The 24,297-nt window shown below is 35.1% G+C and overlaps 1 protein-coding gene across 3 annotated transcripts in view; it reads left to right on the top strand.

Moving 5' to 3' along the window:
* Nucleotides 1-221: 221 nt before the first annotated feature.
* Nucleotides 222-24,297, top strand: part of CHL1 (cell adhesion molecule L1 like) — an 89,645-nt gene continuing 65,569 nt past the window's right edge. For all 3 annotated transcript variants that reach the window (XM_065935284.1, XM_065935285.1, XM_065935283.1), the window contains exons 1-5: nucleotides 222-312; nucleotides 5,552-5,657; nucleotides 9,101-9,288; nucleotides 22,232-22,354; nucleotides 23,422-23,592. In XM_065935284.1, the coding sequence (XP_065791356.1) occupies nucleotides 222-312; nucleotides 5,552-5,657; nucleotides 9,101-9,288; nucleotides 22,232-22,354; nucleotides 23,422-23,592 (679 nt within the window). The remainder of the gene's footprint in view (nucleotides 313-5,551; nucleotides 5,658-9,100; nucleotides 9,289-22,231; nucleotides 22,355-23,421; nucleotides 23,593-24,297) is intronic.

Raw genomic sequence — 24,297 nt, 5'->3', positions numbered from 1 at the left:
TTTGAGAACAGTTCCATAAAGAGGAAATTATTGCTAACAGAAACGTATATTCAACTGCTGTTACGTTGACCATTTACAGTACATGAGCTTAGAGTATGTGTTAGTCTTTTTGTTTGTTTCTTTGTTTCCAGGTTTGTTTGTTTGTAGCCAGCTTCCCATCAAAAGTAAGAGAAGACGCTACGATTTTCATTCTTTCTGGGCTGCTTCCTTCCTGAAGAGCAATGGAGGTGTTGTTAGGTGGAAGAGGATTAATCACATCTCTGATTTTCTTCCTGTTAAAATTCTCAACAGCTGTTGATATACCACTTTCAGGTAAAGTGACAACATTCAATACCTACTTTGAAAGCCCATATTTGCATTTTGATTTTCAAGGTGAATAATTATATATTGAACATGTGGTTTTTCTGCCATATTTCTACCAGTCTTACAGCAATCTACATGGAATTCATGTTCTCCTTTTAAATTTTTCAGAAGGCTTATACTTGACTGCTTGCTATAATTAATTAATTTTGCAGCTCAGGCTTTTATACTCTTAGGCAAACTTGGCACATAACAAGAAATATAACCTATAGATCAGGTGGTATTTTACCATGTAAGGTAATCTGCAATGTTAGCAACACTTGTTTCTTTTATGTATTTGATCAGTTTATTTTAGAGAGAGTTGTGACTCAGAAGTTAATGGCATTCAACCAGTCAGGACAAAAGAGGAGCTGAATGAACTTTGTATTGTTTTTCACAATAATTATCTATTTAAGAATGAAAATAATTAGAAAAATATTGAAAATGCATTTTCATAGTACACAATTAAAAGTGTAATATGATAACACCTCTGCAAATTTAAAGTATTCTATGGGGTGAATGCATATCAAAATGTTAGTCATTTAGGGGGCATATGTATCTTGGCATATATTGGTATCAATAAAAATGGATGTAAATCTTTAACCATTATAAATAGTAACTAGAAGTTGAAAAATAGTATACCTGGAAACACAATTTATGTAATAATGTATCAAGTATTTAAAGTACAATTTAGGAGAATTTCTCTTGTTTATAAGCACTTGGGATTATTTTCATATTTTTATCCATACAGTTCAAGTATTGATCCCTACTGTCTCTTTTATACCTAATTTGGAGAGTCGTAATATAAGATATATTGATCATTATGGTCTTAGCATTGGAAATACTCTTTGCAGATCATCTAAACATCAAAGGATTAGTCTTGACCTCAGACCTATTGTACAGATGTATAAATTTAAAGTTCTGTTTTATTCAAAGTGGAAATCTGTTAGCCTACACATTGTAAATATTGGCCTATATACAAACACTGGTTGAAAACCTGAAATGACACATTTTTAGTTGATTCTTTCGGTTTGAATATGCAGTGCCAAATTAAGAGCAAGGTTCTTAGCGATCCTTATGGAAAAGAGGTTAATAATTTTACATTTTCTTCCCAGTAGTGTCAAAGATATACTGGGATTCCTGATTCAGATTTTTGAGCAGAGACTATACATTTTCCTTCCATCGTTTTCATTCAGTTCATCAGTGGTGATAGGAAATTTTTTTATTAGTACATAGACACATTTTTTTAAAAATTTCTGGTTGTCTCAGTTACTTATGCATTTTCATGGTGTAATGTCCTTAGACAACAGTTTGTTATAAAATATTAATGACATGTTTTCAGAACATCTGAAAATTACCCATTTATTTCAGTACTCTAGAGCTCTCACTGGCAAATGAAGTAAGGCAGGTATTCAGTTTGAATGTCAACGAGTTTGGTGTCTCTGTAATTGGCCTAATTATGGAGGAAAAGATTTATAATGTAGAATATATATTCTTATAAACACCCAAAGGTTATTAGCTTCATTCCCTGAATAATTAGTTATGGTTGAGACTTTACAACCTTAGCAAATTTAACAAAGAATAATATTCTAATAAACAAGTTGTTCACAAGTTACTAGGTGATATCTTAGGGACCATTGCTATTGTGCATCACCCCTCATCATTTATAACTGTAACAACATTTAAATAATATGAATTTGCCATATACTGATGACCTGCTCTACACAGAAAGAGGTGGTAGTCAGAAACAAGGTAAATGTCAATGAAGTGATGAATGTTTTCCGCATGTTATTAAAGTGTTTATAAATATCCAGTGGATAAAGCCTGAACTTGGGCTATTGCCACTAAACTGGTAAAATTCAGTTATCGGATTCATTAGGCAAAAGTAAAGAAAATTGAATTTTAGAATTGGAAATGGCTGAGTTGTTATACTAGGCTGGCCATTGGTGTTCAAAATGTGATTCATGGACCACTTAGGGTCACAGACATTTGTTCAGGCAGTCCATTTGATCAAATGTTTCATAATAATACCAAGATGTCACTTTTTACTTTTCCACCACGTTGATATTCCACTCTGCACTGATGTTCCAAAAGCAATGGTGCTAGAAAGGCACTTGCCCAGCACAGATCAAGGCATTGGCACCAAACTTATGGGATTCCCCAGGACTGTATACTTACATTAAAATAGCAACAACAACAATTCTAAAAAGAAAACAAAAAGTAAAGTTTTGCTTAAGACTGTCCTTGTTGATGCTTTTGAACTGTGGTGTTGGAAAAGACTCTTGAGAGTCCCTTGGACTGCAAGGAGAGCCAACCAGACCATCCTAAAGGAAATCAGTCCTGGGTGTTCATTGGAAGGACTGATGCTGAAGCTGAAACTCCAATACTTTGGCCACCTCATGCAAAGGGTTGACTCATTGGAAAAGACCCTGATGCTGGGAGGGATTAGGGGCAGGAGGAGAAGGGGACGACAGAGGATGAGATGGCTGGATGGCATCACCGACTCGATGTGCATGAGTTTGAGTAAACTCCGGGAGTTGGTGATGGACAGGGAGCCCTGGCGTGCTGTGATTCATGGGGTCACAAAGAGTTGGACACGACTGAACGACTGAACTGAACTGTCCTTGTTGAAGCAGTTAAGCGTTATTGATTTTATTAAATCTTCATCCTTGAGTACGTTCTTCTTAATATTCTGTAGGATGAATTTGGAAATAAATATAAAATAATTCTGCTATATAACAAAGTACTATGACAGTCTGCCTTCCTTGATTGTTTCATTATGTGAGTGCCAAGCCAGATATCATTTTTACTGATAGGCAAAATTGCATTACTTTGATGGATATTTTCCCCAAAATGAACCATGGGAGCCTGTCACTTCAACAGAAATAACTGATAATATGTATTGTCAGTGATAAAATATGAGTGTTTAGGCACATATTAGAATTGTGGAAAGCTTGTATCCTCTACTGTGAGACTGACAGCATCTCCACAGTAAGGCATTTCTACGATCAATGATATTAACAAATGTGAAATTTTAATATTGTGTAATGACATGTGTCAGTATTTGGAAGATTTACATAACTCAGTTAACTGATAGTTTTTCCAGATGAATATTACATGTCACAAAATCATGCATGATTTAAAAAGCACCCGTGGATAAAACATTTTAATATGACAGAATATGAAAATAAATCCATAGGGTTTCAGATTTTATATTGCAAGAAACCTTTAAGAAACTATACTTAGTGAGTTTTGGGGTACTATCCAAAAACAGTTCTCACAAAAATCAGAAAGTGAAAGTGAAAGTCGCTCAGTCATGTTGACTCTTTGAGGTCCCATGGAATATAGTCTGTGGAATTCTCCAGGCCAGAATACAGGAGTGGGTAACCTTTCCTTTCTCCATGGGATCTTCCCAACTCAGGGATCGAAGCCTGGTCTCCTGCATTGCAGGGAGATTCTTTACCAGCCGAGCCACAAGGGAAGCCCACAAAAATCAGAAAGAACTATAAAATATTTCAGCCTTTTTTTAGGTACACATCTATGTAAGGCTGACTGTTCTTCATTTATTGCAACAAAACAACTTACTGTAACATGTGGAATACAGAGGTAGATACGAGAATCCAGCCGTTGTCCATTAAGATTAGAGATTTGTAATAATGTAAAACAATGCCACTTTTCTCACTACATTCAGTATTTTTGATGAAATGTTATTTACTTTAACACATAATAGGATTGTTTTAAGTGAATATTTAGAAGATTTTTCACTTTTAATTCTAATATGGTAAATATTGTTAAATACAACCTACCTTTACAAAACCACTTGAAGATATAATATTTAAGAATGCAAAGGGATCCAATGACCAAAAAGTCTATTTACTTGGCTTGAGTCTCTAATTTTACAAATGAGAAAAGTAGAGTGTGGCTCTGAGCCTGACTTAGGGTCACAGGGTTTGGGACCTGTTTGTAATTCCACTGTGGAATACCACCTGTCTGTATCACACTCAGAAAATGCTTTCTCAGAGCCTATTTGCCAAAGTCAGGTTTCAGCTACTGAACCATTTATGCTTTCTTATGAATTCAATCCTGTTTTCTTACAGAGCTTGTTACAGATGTACTAAAATTGTAGTGTCTTCCTTTGAAAGCTATTGAATGCTCCATGACAGATTTTTAACGTATATCATGATTGGTGTCCTGTTTTAAAACTTAATCCAAGTTTGAATCTTCAGCATTAGGACGTTTATTTTATGGTCATAATTCTCAGAAATGCCATCCCTCTGCTTGAATTGGTGAGCTACAAAGCTCTCCTCTACTTCTTATATTTGTCTGGAAGGTATTTAACATGTCAAAATGAAAAAAAAAAATATCACAAGATGAAGGAGTATCTGAATTTGTGGAATCGTCTTCAAAGAAACTGTTATATATTAGCTATTATTTTTAGCCTAACGATCATTAGTGTTAAATTCTATAAGGAGGAGAATACCCTCAAGCTCCCAAGGTGGAAAAATATATTAAAAAATTTATACATTGGAAGTGAACAAATGAAAAACAAGCTCAGGGGAAATACAACAAAATCAATAAATGGAAATAAAAATAAAGAGGAGAGGGTTATTTTTTGGTAATAATTAGCAAAATATTTAATCATTTAAATATGCTGTTATTCATTCATGGCATGACTGTGGGAAACTGCTATGCTCATAGGTTGTTTGTGGTAAATATCCTCTTTGACATGTTTACATTTATCCAGGGTCATTACCATTTGTATCCATGCCTATAAATTTATCATAGGTAACTAATTCAATAAAGGAAAAATCTATATACTTGAGGAATGAAAAAATAGTCAATTTCCAAAAATAAAATTATTAGGTAAGTTATTAAATAATGGTCAGTGACCAAACATTGTCAATTGCCAATGACCAAACCAAGTAAAAATGCATAAACACATCAACATAGGTGAAATGCCAATATAAACTTGGATGTTTTAAAATTACATTGTTACATTATTCTGGGTTTATAAAAATATATGACAACCTAAATGGATGCAGTGAAGTATATTCCCTACAGCTAACTACATTTTGCAAAGAGGAGGTCAGAGTTGTTCTCTAATTGTACTTACTAATATAGAAAGAGTGTTTAAATTATTTTTGTTGTAGCTAAACTGACTTCAACCAGTTTTTGGAGAGCACATTATTTAAGTACATATTTTAATATTTAGTTCAACAGGTTCCAACAATCGTGAAGCAGTCAACAGTGCAAGTTGCCTTTCCTTTTGATGAATATTTTCAAATTGAATGTGTAGCTAAAGGAAATCCAGAACCAAAGTGAGTATTTTTTTTTCAAACTAAGTAGTTGTTTAAAAGTATACAATCCTTTATACTAAATTTTACTCTAATCTTTATAAGCTTGTTGGACTATAAATCTACACATTATTGAAAGTAAAAATTTCCAAGTGAATGATAGCTGTTTCTATAAAAACAAAGCTTGGTTATTTTACGCATCTTCTTTTGCCAGTTAAAATTATTTTTATCATAAATCATGTTATGTTAAATATTTAGCATACGCTTTGGTACTGTGGAAACATAACACCAGTTATTTATGGGTGAACAAGCTAGATAGAAAACAGAAAATACTTTATTCTACTTATTGAAAGGTTGCATTTATTAAACCAAAGTTAATATATTTATAAATGTTATTCTATACATATTTATTATTGCATGTCTTAAATGTGACACATATGTTCAGTGAATAGTTTACTTGATATTTTAAAATTTGTTATAGAGATGTTAACTCAGATGGCAAAATACAAATGACATGGTATATTTTATCTAGTATTTTATTACTAATGAAAAAATTGTTACTATAGGTAATTATAATCCTTGAAAGTTTTTTCTAAGTACCTACTAGTTTGGAGAGAAAAAACTGTGTGAGTACTGAAATTAATGAGGAAAAAGATATGAAGAGAATTCAAGATTTTTAAGGTTCTAAATGATTCTAGAATGAGAAGCAAACCTACAGACTTTTATTGATTTACCTGATCATTTTACATTCATCAAGGATGAAAGAATGGAAATTATTTTAAATTGTGTTGTGAATAACATTTTTATTGCCTGATAATTTGACATTTTAAAAATTATTAGTGAATCATTAGCTTTCTTAATTGTCATTTTTCTGTCTTTTACCAACTATAATATATTTCATATATGTGAATATGGGTAAATTATAATGGAATGAAGGAGAATGTATTAATCACTGCAAATATGGATCAATCAATATTATTATATATAAACATTGGTTAGCTTGATTATATCAAGAGATAAGACCATACAGTCATGGGAGATTGTTAATGATGAGCTATATTTATCATGTTAATATCCAGTATCAAGTTTAATTATGAATAGTTCAAAATCATGAATAAAGTATCTGCTATTAGCACTATTTATTCTTCTCAAGTCATATCTAATATAGTTATGTAAGAATTTTTTAATGACTATAGATAGTGAAAGAATATTTAATACTACATTATAATTATCTTCATTAGATAATTGATATTCTATCTGAAAACTCAATAAAATTCAATGGACAAAAAGAAAGTTTTATACATATGAAATAAGTGGTCACTTTTTCTTTTTTTAAAGGTGTAAATAAATGCCTTATTATGTAAAACAGAAAATAATTAGAAAACAAGAAAGAAAAAAAATCCCATCATAATAGTAAAAGGAACAAATCCAGAAATTCCATTTGTTAGTAACAGCAATATCACCAAAAGTGATAGCAAAAACTATGTAACATAGTTATGTAGCATGTATACTAGGTAGTAGGATTAAAGAAAACTTGAATGAATGAAAAGATATAACATGGCACAAATTGGAAATGTTTAATTTTGAATATACAGAGTTATCCTAGTCAAGGTATTAGAATTTTAAAGAAATGATTCTATATGTTATTTGTACCTAAAACTAAAAAATTATAAAATATGCAGAGAGAAAAGAAGTAAGAGAAGTTGTCAGGAGACGGGCATGCTCCTAAGAAAATTGTGTCTCCAGAAGTACAGAACAGACTTTTGAACTCTGGGGGAGAACGTGAGGGTGGGATGTTTTGAAAGAACAGCATGTATACTATCTATGGTGAAACGGACCACCAGCCCAGGTGGGATGCATGAGACAAGTGCTCGGGCCTGGTGCACTGGGAGGACCCTGAGGAGTCGGGTGGGGAGGGAGGTGGGAGGGGGGATCGGGATGGGGAATACGTGTAACTATATGGCTGATTCATGTCAATGTATGACAAAACCCACTGAAATGTTGTAAAGTGATTGGCCTCCAACTAATAAAATAATATTAAAAAAAAAAAAAAAAGAAAATTGTGTCTCATAAGATTTTGTTATTCTTTTTGAATAAGCGTCAGATTATATAAGAGTATGTCATCCTGGAGCGTACTCAAATTGGTATGCATTATTAGTATATAGAATAAAATCTAATTGGGAAGTCACTATATATCTATTCGATTTTTAAAGATTAAAAACAAAAAAAAACTTTATAACCATGTCCATTGAACTGACACTGTTACATATGGGAGTGGTAATTAAATTGTGTATGTTTTTTCTGAAATATAATTCTTCAGTGCTTATTAAAAGTGATGAAATATTTCCTATGTTATTGGTTTATCAATCTCACTTTTAAGGAATTAGCCTAATAAAATATTTGGAAAAGTACCACCCAAAATAAATATGTAGAGTTTTTGTAACAATATTGTTCATAAAAGAGAAAAAGTGAAAATGGTTAGGTAAATTAATTAGTAACCATAAGAAGATAATATAGTCACAAAATCTATCTTTAGGGCATTGTAATAATTGGAAAAACTCAAATGGAAAAATTATACATTCATTGTGGTCTCAATTATGTTACAAATATGTCTAAAAATATTGATAGACTATATAACCCAATTTGATAATAATTGCTTATGTGTTTTTGAATTTTGAGTGAGCTCTTCTCAAATACACACACACACACACACACACACACACACACACACACACACGGACATATTGTATACTTATAATTTTTAGTCTCCAAACACTGTAATATCTCAAATATCAGTAAAGATCCTACATTATCTTTTCAATTAGATAAGTTTTAAATTATATCTTTAATTTACAAACAGAATGAAACCTATCCTTTTTTCCCCTTCCAATTGTCACAACTTTTTCATGGCTTGTGTCTCAATCAGTTCTGGCTGCTACAATAAAAATATCATAGGCTGAATGGCTTAAACAACAGACACATATTTCTCACAGCTCTGGTGGTGAGAAGATCAAGACCAAGTCACTGACAGATTTAGTGTCACCGGCAGCTTTGGTGTCTGGTGATGACCTGCTTGCTGTTCACAGCCAGTCATCTTCTTGGAACCTCACGTGGCAGAGGGAGCAAGAATGGGATCTCTTTAATAAGGACACCAATCCCATTTGTGAGGACCTCACCCTCATGACATAACCACCTCTCCAAGGCCCTACTCTCAAATACTATTACAATACATTGGGAAATAGACTTCAACATATGAATTTTTGGGAGACATAAACATTAAATCTACAGCAGTTTATAAGATTTCTCAGATTATTTTAGATACCTTTTTGTATTGTTATATTCAGTTAAATAGATGTGTATATATACTTTTTTATTTTCAAATGTCTAGGTTTTCTTACTTCTATATATTTGTTTGAAAATAAGTTATGATTTTTTTCAGAGTTGCTAACTTTAGTTTTATCTTACAGATTCTTGTGGAATAAGGATGACAAGCCTTTTAATCTCTCTGACCCTCGGATAGTTGTATCTAACAATGGAGGGACTTTCAGGATACCAAATGACGGGCACATATCTCACTTTCAAGGAAAATACCGCTGCTTTGCTTCTAATAAGCTGGGGATTGCTATGTCAGAAGAAATCGAGTTTATAGTTCCCAGTAAGTATTTCGGTGCTTCCCAGGAGGCAGAGTGGTAAAGAAGCCACTTGCCAATGCAGCAGACGTGGGCTCAGTCCCTGGTTGGGGAAGATCCCTTAGAAAAGGAAATGGCAACCCACTCCAGTCTTCTTGCCTGGAGAATTCCATGGAGAGAGGAACCTGGCTGGGCTACAGTCCGTGGGGTTGCAAAAGAGTCATACACAACTTAACAACTTAATAGGCAGCAACAGTAAGTATTACAGAGATTTCATTTAATATTTTAGTGACGTTTAGTAGGAGTTATACTAGGCTGCAATGAAATAAGATTATTAATTTAATCAGCTTATAATTGTCTTATATTTTATTTATAAGGGAAAAATTATCTTCCAGGTCTTGATATTTAGAATTTGATGACCTTGAAAGTGACATTCTTTCGCTGCGTTTCACTAATAATACATGTAACCTGGGGAAAATTTGTTTTGCTTCATCAAATGAAGTTAAATATATTAGTTAGATTTGGCTAGGTTATGCTTCAGTCACAAGTAATCCCCAAGCCCTTGTGTTAATATAGGGTTGTTCCTTGATGAGGCAGTTTGCTGTAGGTCGGCAGCTCTTCAGAGCAACTGTTCTCCATGTAGCTTATCAGAGATCCTAACTGATGGGTATACCATCATCCTGTCTCTGCACCATGTGAAGCTTGTACCATTTGGGTCAGAGAGTGGGGGTATAGAACACTGCTTCCCACAAGAAGTTACACAGGCAGCTTCTACTCACCTTGTTAGGTGGAGCAGAACAAATGGCTTAGCCCCACCTAACCTCAGTATGATTGCCCAGTGATATTAGTATATGTTAGTAATATCTTCCATACATCATAACCATGGAAAATTACAAGCTCCCTTAGCATTAAAGCTGTTATTTATCAATAATTATCCCCAGGAGTAAGCAACTTCTTTATTCAGTTCAGTTCAGTCACTCAGTCGTGTCCGACTCTTTGTGACCCCATGAACCGCAGCATGCCAGGCCTCCCTGTCCATCACCAACTGCCGGAGTTTACCCAAACCGACTGAGTCGGTGATGCCATCCAAACATCTCATCCTCTGTCGTCACCTTCTCCCCCTGCCCTCAATCTTTCCCAGCATCAAGGTGTTTTCCAATGAGTAGGCTCTTCGCATCAGGTGGTCAACGTATTGGAGTTTCAGCTTCAACATCAGTCCTTCCAGTGAACACCCGGGACTGATCTCCTTTAGGATGGACTGGCTGGATCTCCTTGCAGTCCAAGGGACTCTCAAGAGTCTTCTCCAACACCACAGTTCAAAAGCATCAATTCTTCTGCGCTCAGCTTTCTTTATAGTCCAACTCTCACATCCATACATGACTACTGGAAAAACCATAGCCTTGACTAGATGGACCTTTGTGGACAAAGTAATGTCTCTGCTTTTTAATGTGCTATCTAGGTTGGTCATAATTTTCCTTCCAAGGATTAAGCGTCTTTTAATTTCATGGCTGCAGTCACCATCTTCTGTGATTTTGAAGCCCCCCAAAATAAAGTCAGCCACTGTTTCCACTGTTTCCCCATCTGTCTGCCATGAAGTGATGGGACTGGATGCCATGATCTTAGTTTTCTGAGTGTTGAGCTTTAAGCCAACTTTTTCAGTCTCCTCTTTGACTTTCATCAAGAGGCTCTTTAGTTCTTCAGTTTCTGACATAAGGGTGCGGTCATCTGCATATCTGAGGTTATTGATATTTCTCCCAGCAATCTTGATTCCAGCTTGTGCTTCCTCCAGCCCAGCATTTCCCATGATGTACTCTGCATATAAGTGAAATAAGCAGGGTGACAACATACAGCCTTGACATAGTCCTTTTCCTGTTTGGAACCAGTCTGTTGTTCCATGTCCAGATCTAACTGTTCCTTCCTGACCTGCATACAGATTTCTTAACAGGCAGATCAGGTGGTCTGGTATTCCCATCTCCTTCAGAATTTTCAACAATTTATTGTGATCCACATGCTCCTGTGCCATCGCAGGCGCCAATATGCTACTGGAGTTAATGGAGAAATAATTCCAGAAAGGATGAAGGGATGGAGCCAAAACAAAAACAACACCCAGTTGTGGATAGGACTGGTGTTAGAAGCAAGGTCTGGTGCTGAAAAGAGCAATACTTCATAGGAACCTGGAATATCCATGAATCAAGGCAGATTGGAAGTGGTCAAACAGGAGATGGCAAGAGTGAACATCAACATTCTAGGAATCAGCGAACTAAGATGAACTGGAATGGGTGAATTTAACTCACATGACCATTATATCTACTACTGTGGGCAGGAATCCTTTAGAAGAAATGGAGTAGCCATCATAGTCAACAAAAGAGTCTGAAATGTAGTACTTGGATGCAATCTCAAAAACAACAGAATGATCTCTGTTCGTTTCCAAGGTAAACCATTCAGTATCACAGTAATCCAAGTCTATGCCCTGACCAGTAATGCTGAAGAAGCTGAAATTGAACGGTTCTATGAAGACCTACAAGACCTTCTAGAACTAACACTCAAAAAAGATGTCCTTTTCACTATAGGGGACTGGAACGCAAAAGTAGGAAGTCAAGAAACACCTGGAGTAACAGGCAAATTTGGCCTTGGAGTACAGAATGAAGCAGGGCAAAGGCTAATAGAGTTCTGCCAAGAAAATGTACTGGTCATAGCAAACACCCTCTTCCAACAACACAAGAGAAGACTGTACACATGGACATCACCAGATGGTCAATACTGAAATCAGATCGATTATGTTCTTTTCAGCCAAAGATGGAGAAGCTGTATACAGTCAGCAAAAACAAGATCGGGAGCTGACTGTGGCTCAGATCGTGAACTCCTTATTGCCAAATTCAGACTTAATTGAAGAGAGTGGGGAAAACCACTAGACCATCCAGGTATGACCTAAATCGAATCCCTTATGACTATACAGTGGAAGTAAGAAATAGGTTAAGGGACTAGATCTGATAGACAGAGTGCCTGATGAACTATGGATGGAGGTTCATGATATTGTATAGGATACAGGAGTCAAGAGCATCCCCAAGAAAAAGAAATGCAAAAAAGCAAAATGGCTGTCTGAGGAGGCCTTACAAATAGCTATGAAAAGAAGAGAAGTGAAAAGCAAAAGAGAAAAGGAAAGATATACCCATTTGAATACTTATTTTTTACCAGATCTGATCTCTGTAGCATGGGATCTCTGAAAACTGACTTTCACATTTGGTCATTTATTTTCCTGAATTTTAAGGTATCCAGTACTACTTGATTCTAACCAAAGGCTTTGAAGAAAAAACTGTTAGATGCAAAACAGAAACTCTTGACAGTTTTATAATTTCTTCTTGCAGAGTTCTAGACCTTTCAGGATATGGACACCTTATTTTGGGGGAATAGAATGTACACAAACCTGGGGAGAACAAATAATGAAAAATGTGTGTGTGTTATCCTTAAAGTTGGAACAAGAAACTGGGTTTAAATTTTTTAAGTTTTCTGTATTGTTCTAGAGGAGAGACTACAACTCAAATTCAAAATCTTAACAAGTATGTGTCTTAAAATGTATAGAATAGTTACACTATACATATAGAACAAAATGTGAGTGATTATCAAGCTCTGCTATCAAGAAGAAAAAGAAAAAGGCAAGAAAAGAGAGAAAAAGAACTATAGAAATAAATTTAAACATGTCATTAATTAAAGATGAAAGTAAATAGACTAAATGCTCCAAAATTTAAAAAGTTATAAGCTATTTACCACATTACACATCTAAATCATGAGAAAATAAGATTGTTGAAACTAAAAGGGGGAAAAGATGTTTCATCTTTTTAATAGATAGATAGATATATTGAATAAATACTGTTCAAAAGAAAAGTACATATAGCTCTATTGATATCAATCAAAATAGACTTTATTTTATAAAGGCTCCCTAGAGATTAATGTACCAGGCATACATAATATGAAAGTGTATGGTGCAGAAATGGAAGCACAAAGAGAAATAGACAAATCTACCATAGTGATGAAAGATGTAACATGTGTTTCATTATTTGGGAGCTCAAGCAGAGGCAACATTAGAAAAGCACATGGAGGATTATAAGAACCCAATCCCAAGCTCTAGCTAATCAGAATGTATGGAACATTATACCTGAAACTTCAGATTGTTTTTCAGTATTTGATGATACATTAGCTATGAAGCAAATATGACCAAAATACAATTCAGAAATGGGTATTTTAAAAATCCAGAAAAAACATTGCAAGTGAATATACTGAAGATAATATTAATGTATTTATAAATAATTTTACAGATCTCTAAGTTGGAGAAGGAAATGGCAACCCAGTCCAGTATTCTTGCCTAGAGAATCCCATGGACAGAGAAGCCTGGCAGGCTATTGTCCATGGGGTCACAAAGAATCAGATACAACTTAGCGACTAAACCACCACCACCAAGAAAAAAGCAAAAAAGAAAGTGGCAAAAGATATAAACTTGTACCTCAGACTGAAATACTCAATACAAATATAAAAATGTGCTTAATATAATTAGTAATCAGAAATAGAGCTATTGTAACCCAAATAGTAAAAGTATTTGATTCCTACAAAATTGGGAAATACAGCAGAATCTGAAAGGAGCAGTTTTAGGTGGTACTTTGTGGGCAGGAGGAGAAGCGGATGACAGAGGATGAGATGGCTGGATGGCATCACTGACTTGATGGGCATGAGTCTGAGTAATCTCTGGGAGTTGGTGATGGACAGGGAGGCCTGGTGTGCTGCGATTCATGGCGTCGCAAAGGGTTGGACAGACTGAGCGACTGAACTTAACTGTGGGTGGCATAACACATATCCATCATGGAGAGTACAGTTTACTGCTTGGACTGTGGAGCATATTGGTCGCTGCCTGCTTAGTTAAAGATACTCTCACCAATGCCCCGAAATTCCTCCTCTTTGCTCATGTGCATGGGCCCCTTACCCATGTGCGCCAGGAATAGCTGTGGCAGCATTGTTTGTGTTTTAGAAATATACTGAACAAAAACACAAGTTCCTTTGTGACATAAAGAAATAATTATGGCATATTCATACAAAAATTACTCAGCAGTGAAGACTGATGAACCTTAGAGATGTGCTGAACAATGAAAACGAATCTCTAAAAAAACACAAAATGTGATTTCATTTATATAAGATCAGTATATGTAAAAATTAATAGAAGATTGTTTAGGATTATCATTTCATGTGGTAAAATCATAATGCATAACAAGAGAATGATGAAAACAAAATTTAGGATGGTAGTTACCTCTAACGGGATGTGGAACAGGTAGGATTATTACTATAAGAATCTATCTACACCAGATGGAAAGGTAACGGTGCTTTTATGTTTCTCTTAAGATGGGTGGTGGGTAAAGAGTGTTGCATGTCTTTCTTTTTATTCTTTACATTTATTTTATGTGGTCTTTATATATACAAAATTAATTAGTATGTAGCATACTGATTTGTCTTAGATATACTGAATTATTAAGTGTGATGTTAGGGCATAGTAGTGGGCAGAGTAGTGACATACAGACTTGAAAACTGGCCTCTGGAGTTTGGGTTTGAAATGACAGTAGGGAATGTTCATGAATTCTGGGTCAGAAAACTGTGATTGAGAATCATAAAGTCACATAGCTATAACAATACAGCCATAGTTATAGTTCTATATTATAGACTATATTGCATCATTTATATTATTATAAACTATAATATAGTGTATAATATAGATTGATAAGTATATAAGATAATTAACTGAAGTAAGATGAGAAAATAGGAGACCGAGGGAGAGGAAAGAAAGATATAAAAAAAAAAAAATCTGTTGTACAAGACAAGGCATTAGGCTGATCCCTAACCTGAATTCTAGTGGTTGCTATGGAGACACAAAAGAACAGGCAGTTGCTAGACCTATAGCAGAGAAATGGTACATTTTAGTATAAGGTTGTGCAATTAAAGGATTTTGAAAAGAAAATGTTTTCTGTCATTATCAAAGCAGACCAAGTGAAGGCATGAACAATGTAAGGGTAATTCTGGCCAGAATTGGCTAGTATTGTAATTAAGAGATGAGAGTTGAATCTGAGCTATGTAGTGGATAATTGCACCATTTTTTCTGGTGCTATAGGAAAGAGGAAAGTAAATTAGGTTTCTCATGCATCATTTCCAGCTCCTCCTAAAATTACTTCATCATCTAACACCTTTCTGTAATTATTTATATGTTGAATAGGACCATCAGCCCAGTTCTTAGGAGTTTATAAATCAGAGACCATTTAAGGCTTCCTACAAGTTTTATCAATTGATTCTTCTCTTAAGGTGTAGAGAATTGATTCTTCATTTATATTACACTCTGTGATATGAGTTTTAAAGTTTGTAAAACTTTAAAGTTTTAACTCTCATTTCTTTTGTTTGTTTGTTTTTTCTTTTTTTTCCATTTATTTTTATTAGTTGGAGGCTAATTACTTTACACTATTGTAGTGGTTTTTGCCATACATTGACATGAATCAGCCATGGATTTACACGTATTCCCCATCCCGATCCCCCCTCCCACCTCCCTCCCCATCCCATCCCTCTGGGTCTTCCCAGTGCACCAGCCCTGAGCACTTGTCTCATGCATCCAACCGGGGCTGGTGATCTGTTTCACCCTTGATAGTATACTTGTTTCAATGCTATTCTCTCCGAACATCCCACCCTCGCCTTCTCCCACAGAGTCTAAAAGTCTGTTCTATACATGTGTGTCTCTTTTTCTGTTAACTCTCATTTCTTAAACTTTTCTTTAGAACAAAGTTAAAGGCTCGATTCTAAGTTTGAACGTAGGTACAGTAGCTGAAAATCTGGTCATTACCCCCTACAGACAGAAAACTTTATACACTGTAGTTTAGTTATCTACTTTTAACAAAATTGCAGTTGACTTTGCCAGGAAAAGAAAGAGTAAACTAAAAAATAAAACAACCAAACACAATGTACTGTTTTCAAATATGGAGAAAATCATTCAACTGAATGGAGTTTCTAAGATATGGCATGCTAAGTTAGGCCGTGAATTATTCAACAGATCTTCATTAAACTCCCTTCATGTGTCAGACACTTTTCTAGTAATTTGAGATACAGCAGTGAACAAAAGAAAGACTGTACCCAAGAAACCTAAATCCTGTGGGTGTGGTCAGTGAGTCTGGAGAGAAGGTAAGCTATTTTCTTGCTTTCATTATGACAGGTATCAGTGAAGTTAGAATGATGATGTAAATAATTCCATTTTGGCTGTTCAGTTTTACTCATCCTTGAGGGCACAGATCAGCCTTCTCCACTTAACGTTCTTAGTCTATCTTAGCCTATACTAATTTTTCTTATAGATTCTGTGTATTACTTACACATCATAAATTTTCCCAGCTTATGTACACAGGTTCCTTTTATCATAAAAAATTTCAGGTCAGCTATCATTAGAAGCCAGTATTAGAGCATTTCCCTCATCCCTGAAAGATTAGGCACTCTCTCTCCCCACGCCCAGGCACTTGCCAGTCTGACGCTTGCCTCTAGAAATGTTTTTTTCTGAATATTTCATGTAAATGAAATCATACAATATGTGATCTTTACCATCTAGCTTCTTTCCACTTAGCCTGATTTTTGTGATTCATTCATGTTCTAGGATAAATCAGTAGTTTGTTCATTTTTATTGCTGAGTAATGATACACATATACCACATTTTGTTTATCCATTAACCAGTTGATGTCCATTTGGATTGTTTCTAACTTTTGACTATTGTAAAGAAAAATTAGTAATAATCAGTAATGTTAGGAATATCCATGTGTAAATTCTGTGGAATTTTAGAAGCATTTTTTGTTGTTTGGAAGAGACTTTGACTGTCCAATATATTAATCAGGGTATTAAAGGTGAGAATGATATTATCCTGTCCTATTCTTCCTTCTCTATATTGTCTTATAAATGCTGCGTGAATTCACATTATCAGTGATTGATTTACTGGCTAAAGATTAAAAGAATGAATAAAGGTAAAAATGCAGTATGCATTACTCATAAAGTAATGCAAAATATAGCAGGTTTAGCAGTGAAATCATCTGTATATTGTTTTAATAGAAACTACCTAGAATTTCTAGTGTGCTGGGTTTCTACATTTGTATGAACTCCTCAAGTCATTTTCCTTAAGACATATCTTGGCTATTTACTGCTTTCATTTGGGAAGGGTAGAATAGCAAAAGTAGGGGTCCAGTGGAATACACTAATTTCTTCTTCTAATATATGCAGACTAACCTTAGGAGGATTAATTTGTTCAGTAGAGAGTACAACTTAGAGTTTTAAAGGTTTGGTTAAGACCGAGGATTTTGCACTCATGCGTCCCAGTATGTGAATGACTAGAATGAAATGGACTGCATTGGGCTGTCCTTCCTTAGTGTGAATTCATTACCAGTTCATAGACTGAAAGGCAGTGCTATTTCTCTGTACTTCTAAGTGGGTTAATAGGGTACTCTACAGGAAATGGGAATCAATTAAATCTCTTTGCAGACAGAAACTGGAGTTCAGGGTGATGCAGCGTGTGAGCGCAGTGGCTTGCATTCACGATAATGATGCCAGACTGTCAGCAATTTGCTGAGCACATTCAAGGGAAATGGAAGGCACTCAAAAGCTCCCCAGGCCGGTCCTGTAAACAAAGTGAGAAGTCAAAATAGATAAAAACTCTTTGGCATAGGAACGGGGACAGAATAATTCATTGAACAACCCATAGATTCTCTATGAAATACAGTCTTTCATCCCTCAGGTGCCCTCCCTACTTTCTTCGATAAAGTTAATTCCAAATAGTTGTATAAAATGTGGAAGTTGTTACTGTATAGGCTACATGAAAGATCAAAAACAAGAGCAAAGGAAAGCTCTTTGTCTCTTTGCCCATCTCTATATAATGTGGCTGGGTTTACCATGTAAAGTGAAAATATTTGAAGAAGAGCCAACATATTGAGTGATTTTTAAGTGCCTGACACTATGTTAATTGATTTATATGAAAGAGTTTATTTAAACTTTGCCACAAATCAATGAATTCGGTGTCATGTCGAATTCCATTTTAAGAATGAAGAAACTGAAACACATTAAGTAATGGGTTCAGGTCACATAGTAAGGGATGAAGCCAGGATTCAGCCCTAAGCAGCTGGCCCCAGAGCACGTGTGTATAATCCAATGCTACACATTGTTGCATATGCTTTCATCATTCTGTTAACACATCCTCTGGATGAGCTAAAAAGCATTTATCCTTCTTTGTTGAAAATAACCTTGGCAATAGGTTATCAGACTCAGAGAGAGAGAGAATATAGGGAGATTTGATTTTCTTCTTTGGGTATCAGAGAAAGATAACCTGTAGGTAACATAAAGATAATATGTAGGTAGTGTAACTTGGTAATAGTTAAGTCACCAGTACGTTTTCATTGACATGGTTAGTCAGAATTACTTGTATTTCATTAAATATCTCTGATGACATTTCATTACCAGTTCTTTACGGTTAAATTGGTTGCCATGTGGGACTGTGCAACTTGTCCTTAAGAAAAGCCTCTGAGGGAGGCTTTTGAGGAGCTCAAAGAGATGACTTGAAAGGATTCTAAGATACCAGAGAAAAGTAAAAAGGGGGCACAGAAAGTAAGGATAGTGGTCTGAAGCAAAACAGCCAGTTAGTTTTAGTGTCTAGGCCAGAGCCGTTTATAGGCTAGTCTGTAGATAAAAATTTGTTTTTCACAAGTCTGCTATATTTCAAGTACAAAGATGTTATTTTTTTAGTATATCATTTGAAAAAGTTAAGATGATGAGTTCCAAAACTAATTGTCAGTACCTCAAGTATAGAGCCCCTAGAGATTTTGTATTTGCAGGTTTTCTGTGTGCTGATAGCCTCAATAAGAATACTTGCATGTAGCTAATTTGCCTCTCAGAAAGGCTTTTCATGTTAAGTGGGTTTTTAGGGAATTGCGCCCTTGGAGTTATTACTAGGAGTTTGTCTGCTATACTGAATAATGAATGCGGAAGCCTGTTGAAAAATAGTAAAGGATGGGTGTTATGCTTTGCTTGATTTTCTTATGAGGTAGACTGATAGGGACTAAATATTTATGGATCTATCTAGACTTGATTATGACGGGATTTCCAAACATTCTTCAAATCCTGCTTATGTGGATGCTAATGTAGAAGTGGACGCTGATCCCTTTGCAAAGACACCATTCCATGGTCAAGTCCAGTCACAATTAAGTGATACGCAATTAAGTGATTTTGTTTTTGGTGTTAATAGAGCACTTATTTGACATGTGTTGGTGAGTTCCAGCAGTGTAGTTGCCTCACACAAAAGAAAAATAACTGTTTACAATTCATGTTTTTAAAATATTGCATCTGTCCTAACTAAACAATGCTAATGTTTATCACCAGAGAAATATAATCAGCAAAAGTCATTGGTTGGAGTTATTTTTAAATAGTCATTTTTTAAATTGAATTGAGGTAGACATTATGCTTGCAGTTGTTATAATAATTAAATTTCACATTTATCTGTGAATGTTAAAATAGTCACTTTTTTGCTTTGCATCAAATTTGCAATATAGTTTGAAAGTTGAAGAGTAAGATCTAAAAAAACCTGACAAATTTATATCCTTTACAGTGTTTATTCTTGGGCCTTAAATTATTAAATATATAAATATTCTTCCCGGTTTCCAGGTATTAATTTCACCTTTGGTTAAAGCTGTTCCAGATTTATGGTATGTGATAAAGGCTTTGGTAGACTTCTAAATCTTATTTTTATCTTTTTTATTATGAATGCCTTGGAAGCCAGTTGAGTAACAGAGTTACACTTTTGTAATTAGAATTTTACAATCTAGATTTAATTAATGCAAGGATGATAGTGATTCACTGGTGATACTATCTGTTTGAATTATTAAATTTTTTCTAAAGAGACAGCTCTCCAATTAGGACTTTATACAACTTAATTAGCGACTTTACAATAGATACCACCCAGGGAACTGTGCGTTCATATTTGGCACTGTAAAGTTTGCTAGTTGCAAAACAGGATTACATGCGTCTTTCATTTCCTAATCTGTTTCCCTTCCTCTTTTGCTTCTATGATCTGCGTATAAACAGATAAATAGATTCAAAAACTACCAAACAACATTGCTAACTTCATTAAGAATAAATACTGAGCTTTAGTTAGAGCGAGTTTCATTAAACAAGTGATTTGAATTTGGAGCTTAGGGTACATACTAGTTCTGTAAGTTACTGCACTTTATTTGGTATATTTCTGCAAAATGACTTGTATAACATTTGCTGTCAGTCAAAGCTAAGGCTTTACCAAATAGGTGGTACTGATAGTTTATCAACAAGGTACATGTAGAGGATACACTCAGATGTTCTTCTGTCTCTTGTTGGAAGTTTCATTCTACCTAGAGCAAAAGCATGATTCCAAGATGGTTCAGTTCAGCTCAGTCACTCAGTCGTGTCCGGCTCTTTGTGACCCCATGGACTGCAGCACGCCAGGCTTCCCTGTCCATCACCAATTCCCGGAGCTTGCTCAAACTCATATCTGTCAAGCCTTAGCTTTGACTGACAGCAAATGTTATACAAGTCATTTTGCAGAATATATACCAAATTCGTGTCCAAGATGGTTCCCATCTCAAATTTTATTTCCAGACTTGCCAAGAGAAATCTTAGAATGAGTAGACCACGAGGGAATCCACTGAGAGCTGTCACGTGCCAACGCCTGTCTTTTGAACTGGCAGAGGCAGTGTAATAATGGTACTGCCCCCTGTGACGTTAAGCCGTGAAAGGTTGAATTTAGACAAAAAGCAATTCACTGTAGCTAGTGCATCGATAAGAAATGTCAGCAAATTCCCTCAATCACTAAGGAGTTAGAGTAGGGGATGGGGGTGAGGAGCAAAGGAACAGCACAAAGCTTCTCAAGAGGAAAATTGACAGTAAATGAATATATCTTTAGACTCTCAAGAATAATAATAATCTTTTGTGAGCCATATTTTAAGAATGAAATATAGAGATGGAAAACTGCTAATAAATTCCATCAGATCAGGAAGGCTATAAATACCTCATATAAGACTTTTCTCATCTATCAAACCCCAAGTAATTCTACAGTGCAGATTCCCCTACCAAAGTTGAAAGGTACAAATAATGTTGAGGAGGAATATATTTTGAATATTCTTAAAACTATTTTATAAATAACTTCATAAAATATCAAACTTCAGTGTTGTATTTCAAATTCTGCACTGTTGTGACTTACATTCTCAGTAATTGCATTGACCTTTTTAAGGAAATTGATTCCAGCAAGGGAGAGAAACAATATGTTGAAATACTGCAGTCTCCTGTCCTACATCCACTTCATTTCACTTAAAATTTTATTTACTGGGAGTGATTCCAGTGTGGATGGCTCTCTTTGCAACTTCTAGTGGTCATGTTTGGCTTTTCATTGTATTCATACCATTTTTTCCCATGTGGGCTTTGTATTGTGTATTTCGTTTGATTATGATCTGAATGGAATATTTGCCAGTCACATTCAAGGGCTTCAAAATAAAGCAAAAGATAGAAAATAAGTATCTGCCTAAAAATAAATCACAACGTTTGGAGAAAAATGATTCCAAATCTATGAAAACTTAAAATGAGCAACTCCTATGACTCAGAACTTATACCTCTTCACTGAGAAATATGCACAAGCATATTGTTGCCTTATTGATGTCAAAGCAAAAATATTTGTTATCTACAGTTACAGAATGCAGAAATATTTTTAAGGTTGTATAATGATGCAGCACAGATTGTTAACAGTATTTTCCTCTGCAGGACATAGACAAGAAGATTTAGGGTGTTGAATTTACTAAAAATGTTCCAATTTCTAAAAGAAGAATGCGTTAAGATAATACTTGTAACATTAAGCATTACTTGTAAGGTTAAAAATTTAAGATGGTGTCTTTAAATGATTTTTTATATCAGATGCTCCAAAATTCCCCAAAGAAAAAATCGATCCTCTTGAAGTGGAGGAAGGTGATCCAATTGTCCTTCCATGCAACCCTCCCAAAGGTCTGCCACCTTTGCACATTTATTGGATGAATATTGGTAAGTAATATTCTGTTCTATCAATAAGGGGACATTTTAAATTCATGCATTGTTTCAAATGACATACTGAAATGAAGGATACAAAATTAATATGAACTTATGAATGTGAAATCAAGTATAGTTTAAAACTTTCCATCTATAGTCTGCTGTAAGTTCTGAATATACATGAAAGCACTAGAAAACCACTAAATATGTCTTGATTTTGTCATATCTGGAAAGAGTAGAGTCTGTTAACAAGATACAATATGTCTATGAAGGAAATACTTATTTTCCATATGTCTTACTTACCTTGGCACTATTATCCACGTCAAAGTTGAGAATGGCTTGTATCTGTGTTGCTAGCTTTATATTTCTCTTTTAATATGTTGCACCTACTTAATACAGTGATGCACAAAGAAATGAGTATTAACTTCTGTGTTTAATTTTCCAAAAGCTATCATCAGCTCTTGCGTTGGGATTCCAGCTTCTTGTAAACCCTACTTCTGGCATGTGTCTTAGCAGGTCTATCTAAATCTTTTCTCATTGTGACTCCCAGAGTAAAGTAATAATTGTACAGTATTTGGAAGAAAGCAAAAGAAGCTACTCTTGATTGTAGCCAGAGTTCCAGATTCCATCCATCATAGAACTTAACTAGGCTGCATCATGGAAGAGGGATTAATATCTCAGACACAATTTTGTGAAAATCTGTTTCTAACAAATATGATCCTAATATAATAAGAGTAATAATTAGGTCATTATCCATTTGGATTAGTTTTCAAATAAGTCAAAGCAGACCCATAGAGCAGAAGTAGAATCCTAAATGGTCAGGAGAGGTCGAATGCCCAGACTAGTTGTCCATCAGTGACTTCAGTTAATGGTGATAAGCACTCTGTCAATGATTTTCTTGTTTTTTGTGTGTGTTTTATTTCTTACTCACTAATTGCTTCTATAGTAAGACCAGATTTGGGAGGAATAGGAAGAGCCTACATGAAAAATAAAATAATATGAAAGGAAGGATACGGAAAAAGAGGCAACAAGGCATAATAAAGGACAGTTGCCCTTTTAATGACAAGATATTTCTCTTCCAGAATTAGAACACATTGAGCAAGATGAGAGAGTATACATGAGCCAAAAGGGAGATCTGTACTTCGCAAATGTGGAGGAAAAGGACAGTCGGAATGATTACTGCTGCTTTGCTGCGTTCCCGAGATTGAGGACTATTGTGCAGAAAATGCCAATGAAACTAACAGTTAACAGTTGTAAGTTGAAATAATTTTATTGTGCCAGCATGAATGTGGGAGACAAATGTGTCTGTAATTTTATTCTGGTTGAAGCCAGTTAAAGCTGGGTTGATATTTTCCAGCATTGTTTAGTTTAACTCTGGAGACTTCCTTCCCAATGAAAGAGACATCTGCAGCTGCACATTGACAGTAGCTCTGACTCCTGCAGCCAGAAAATCAAATCTCAATTCACAGGACAAGTGTATTTCACTTGATGACTAGAGAGTCGAGTCATTTTCCTTGTGTGAAATACAGAACAAAATTCCAGGGTTTTCTCAGCAAGTCTCAGGCTCAGAATCTCTGTGATTTCGGATAAACTGGCAAGGCTGAAAATCTGGGAGAAAAGAACGGAGTCAAAAATAACAAGAAGTAATATCATTTTTATCACATCAAACTTTTTTTGTGTTTCCCAAATTGGCAAAGTTATTTGAATTGCTTCTCTTTCCTACTTGATTCTGCAGATGGCACTCTGGGTTCTTAAATTTGAAAACTGTCATTATTAGTGCAAGAAATAACCAAGATTCAAAGGGCAGAGATAATCTCCAGAAATTCATTGACTGAATAACTGACTCTGGTAGAGTCAAAAGTTGGCATGACCATTCCATTGTCTAATGTGGTTCATAATTTTTTCATAATTTGGTTCATCAATTTGTTGTGTGTTGATTCTCTATGCCAGGGCTTCAC

The sequence above is a fragment of the Muntiacus reevesi genome, chromosome 4 (genome assembly GCF_963930625.1).
Source record: "Muntiacus reevesi chromosome 4, mMunRee1.1, whole genome shotgun sequence".
NCBI lineage: Eukaryota > Metazoa > Chordata > Mammalia > Artiodactyla > Cervidae > Muntiacus > Muntiacus reevesi.
This window is presented reverse-complemented; position numbering and strand designations above follow the sequence as displayed.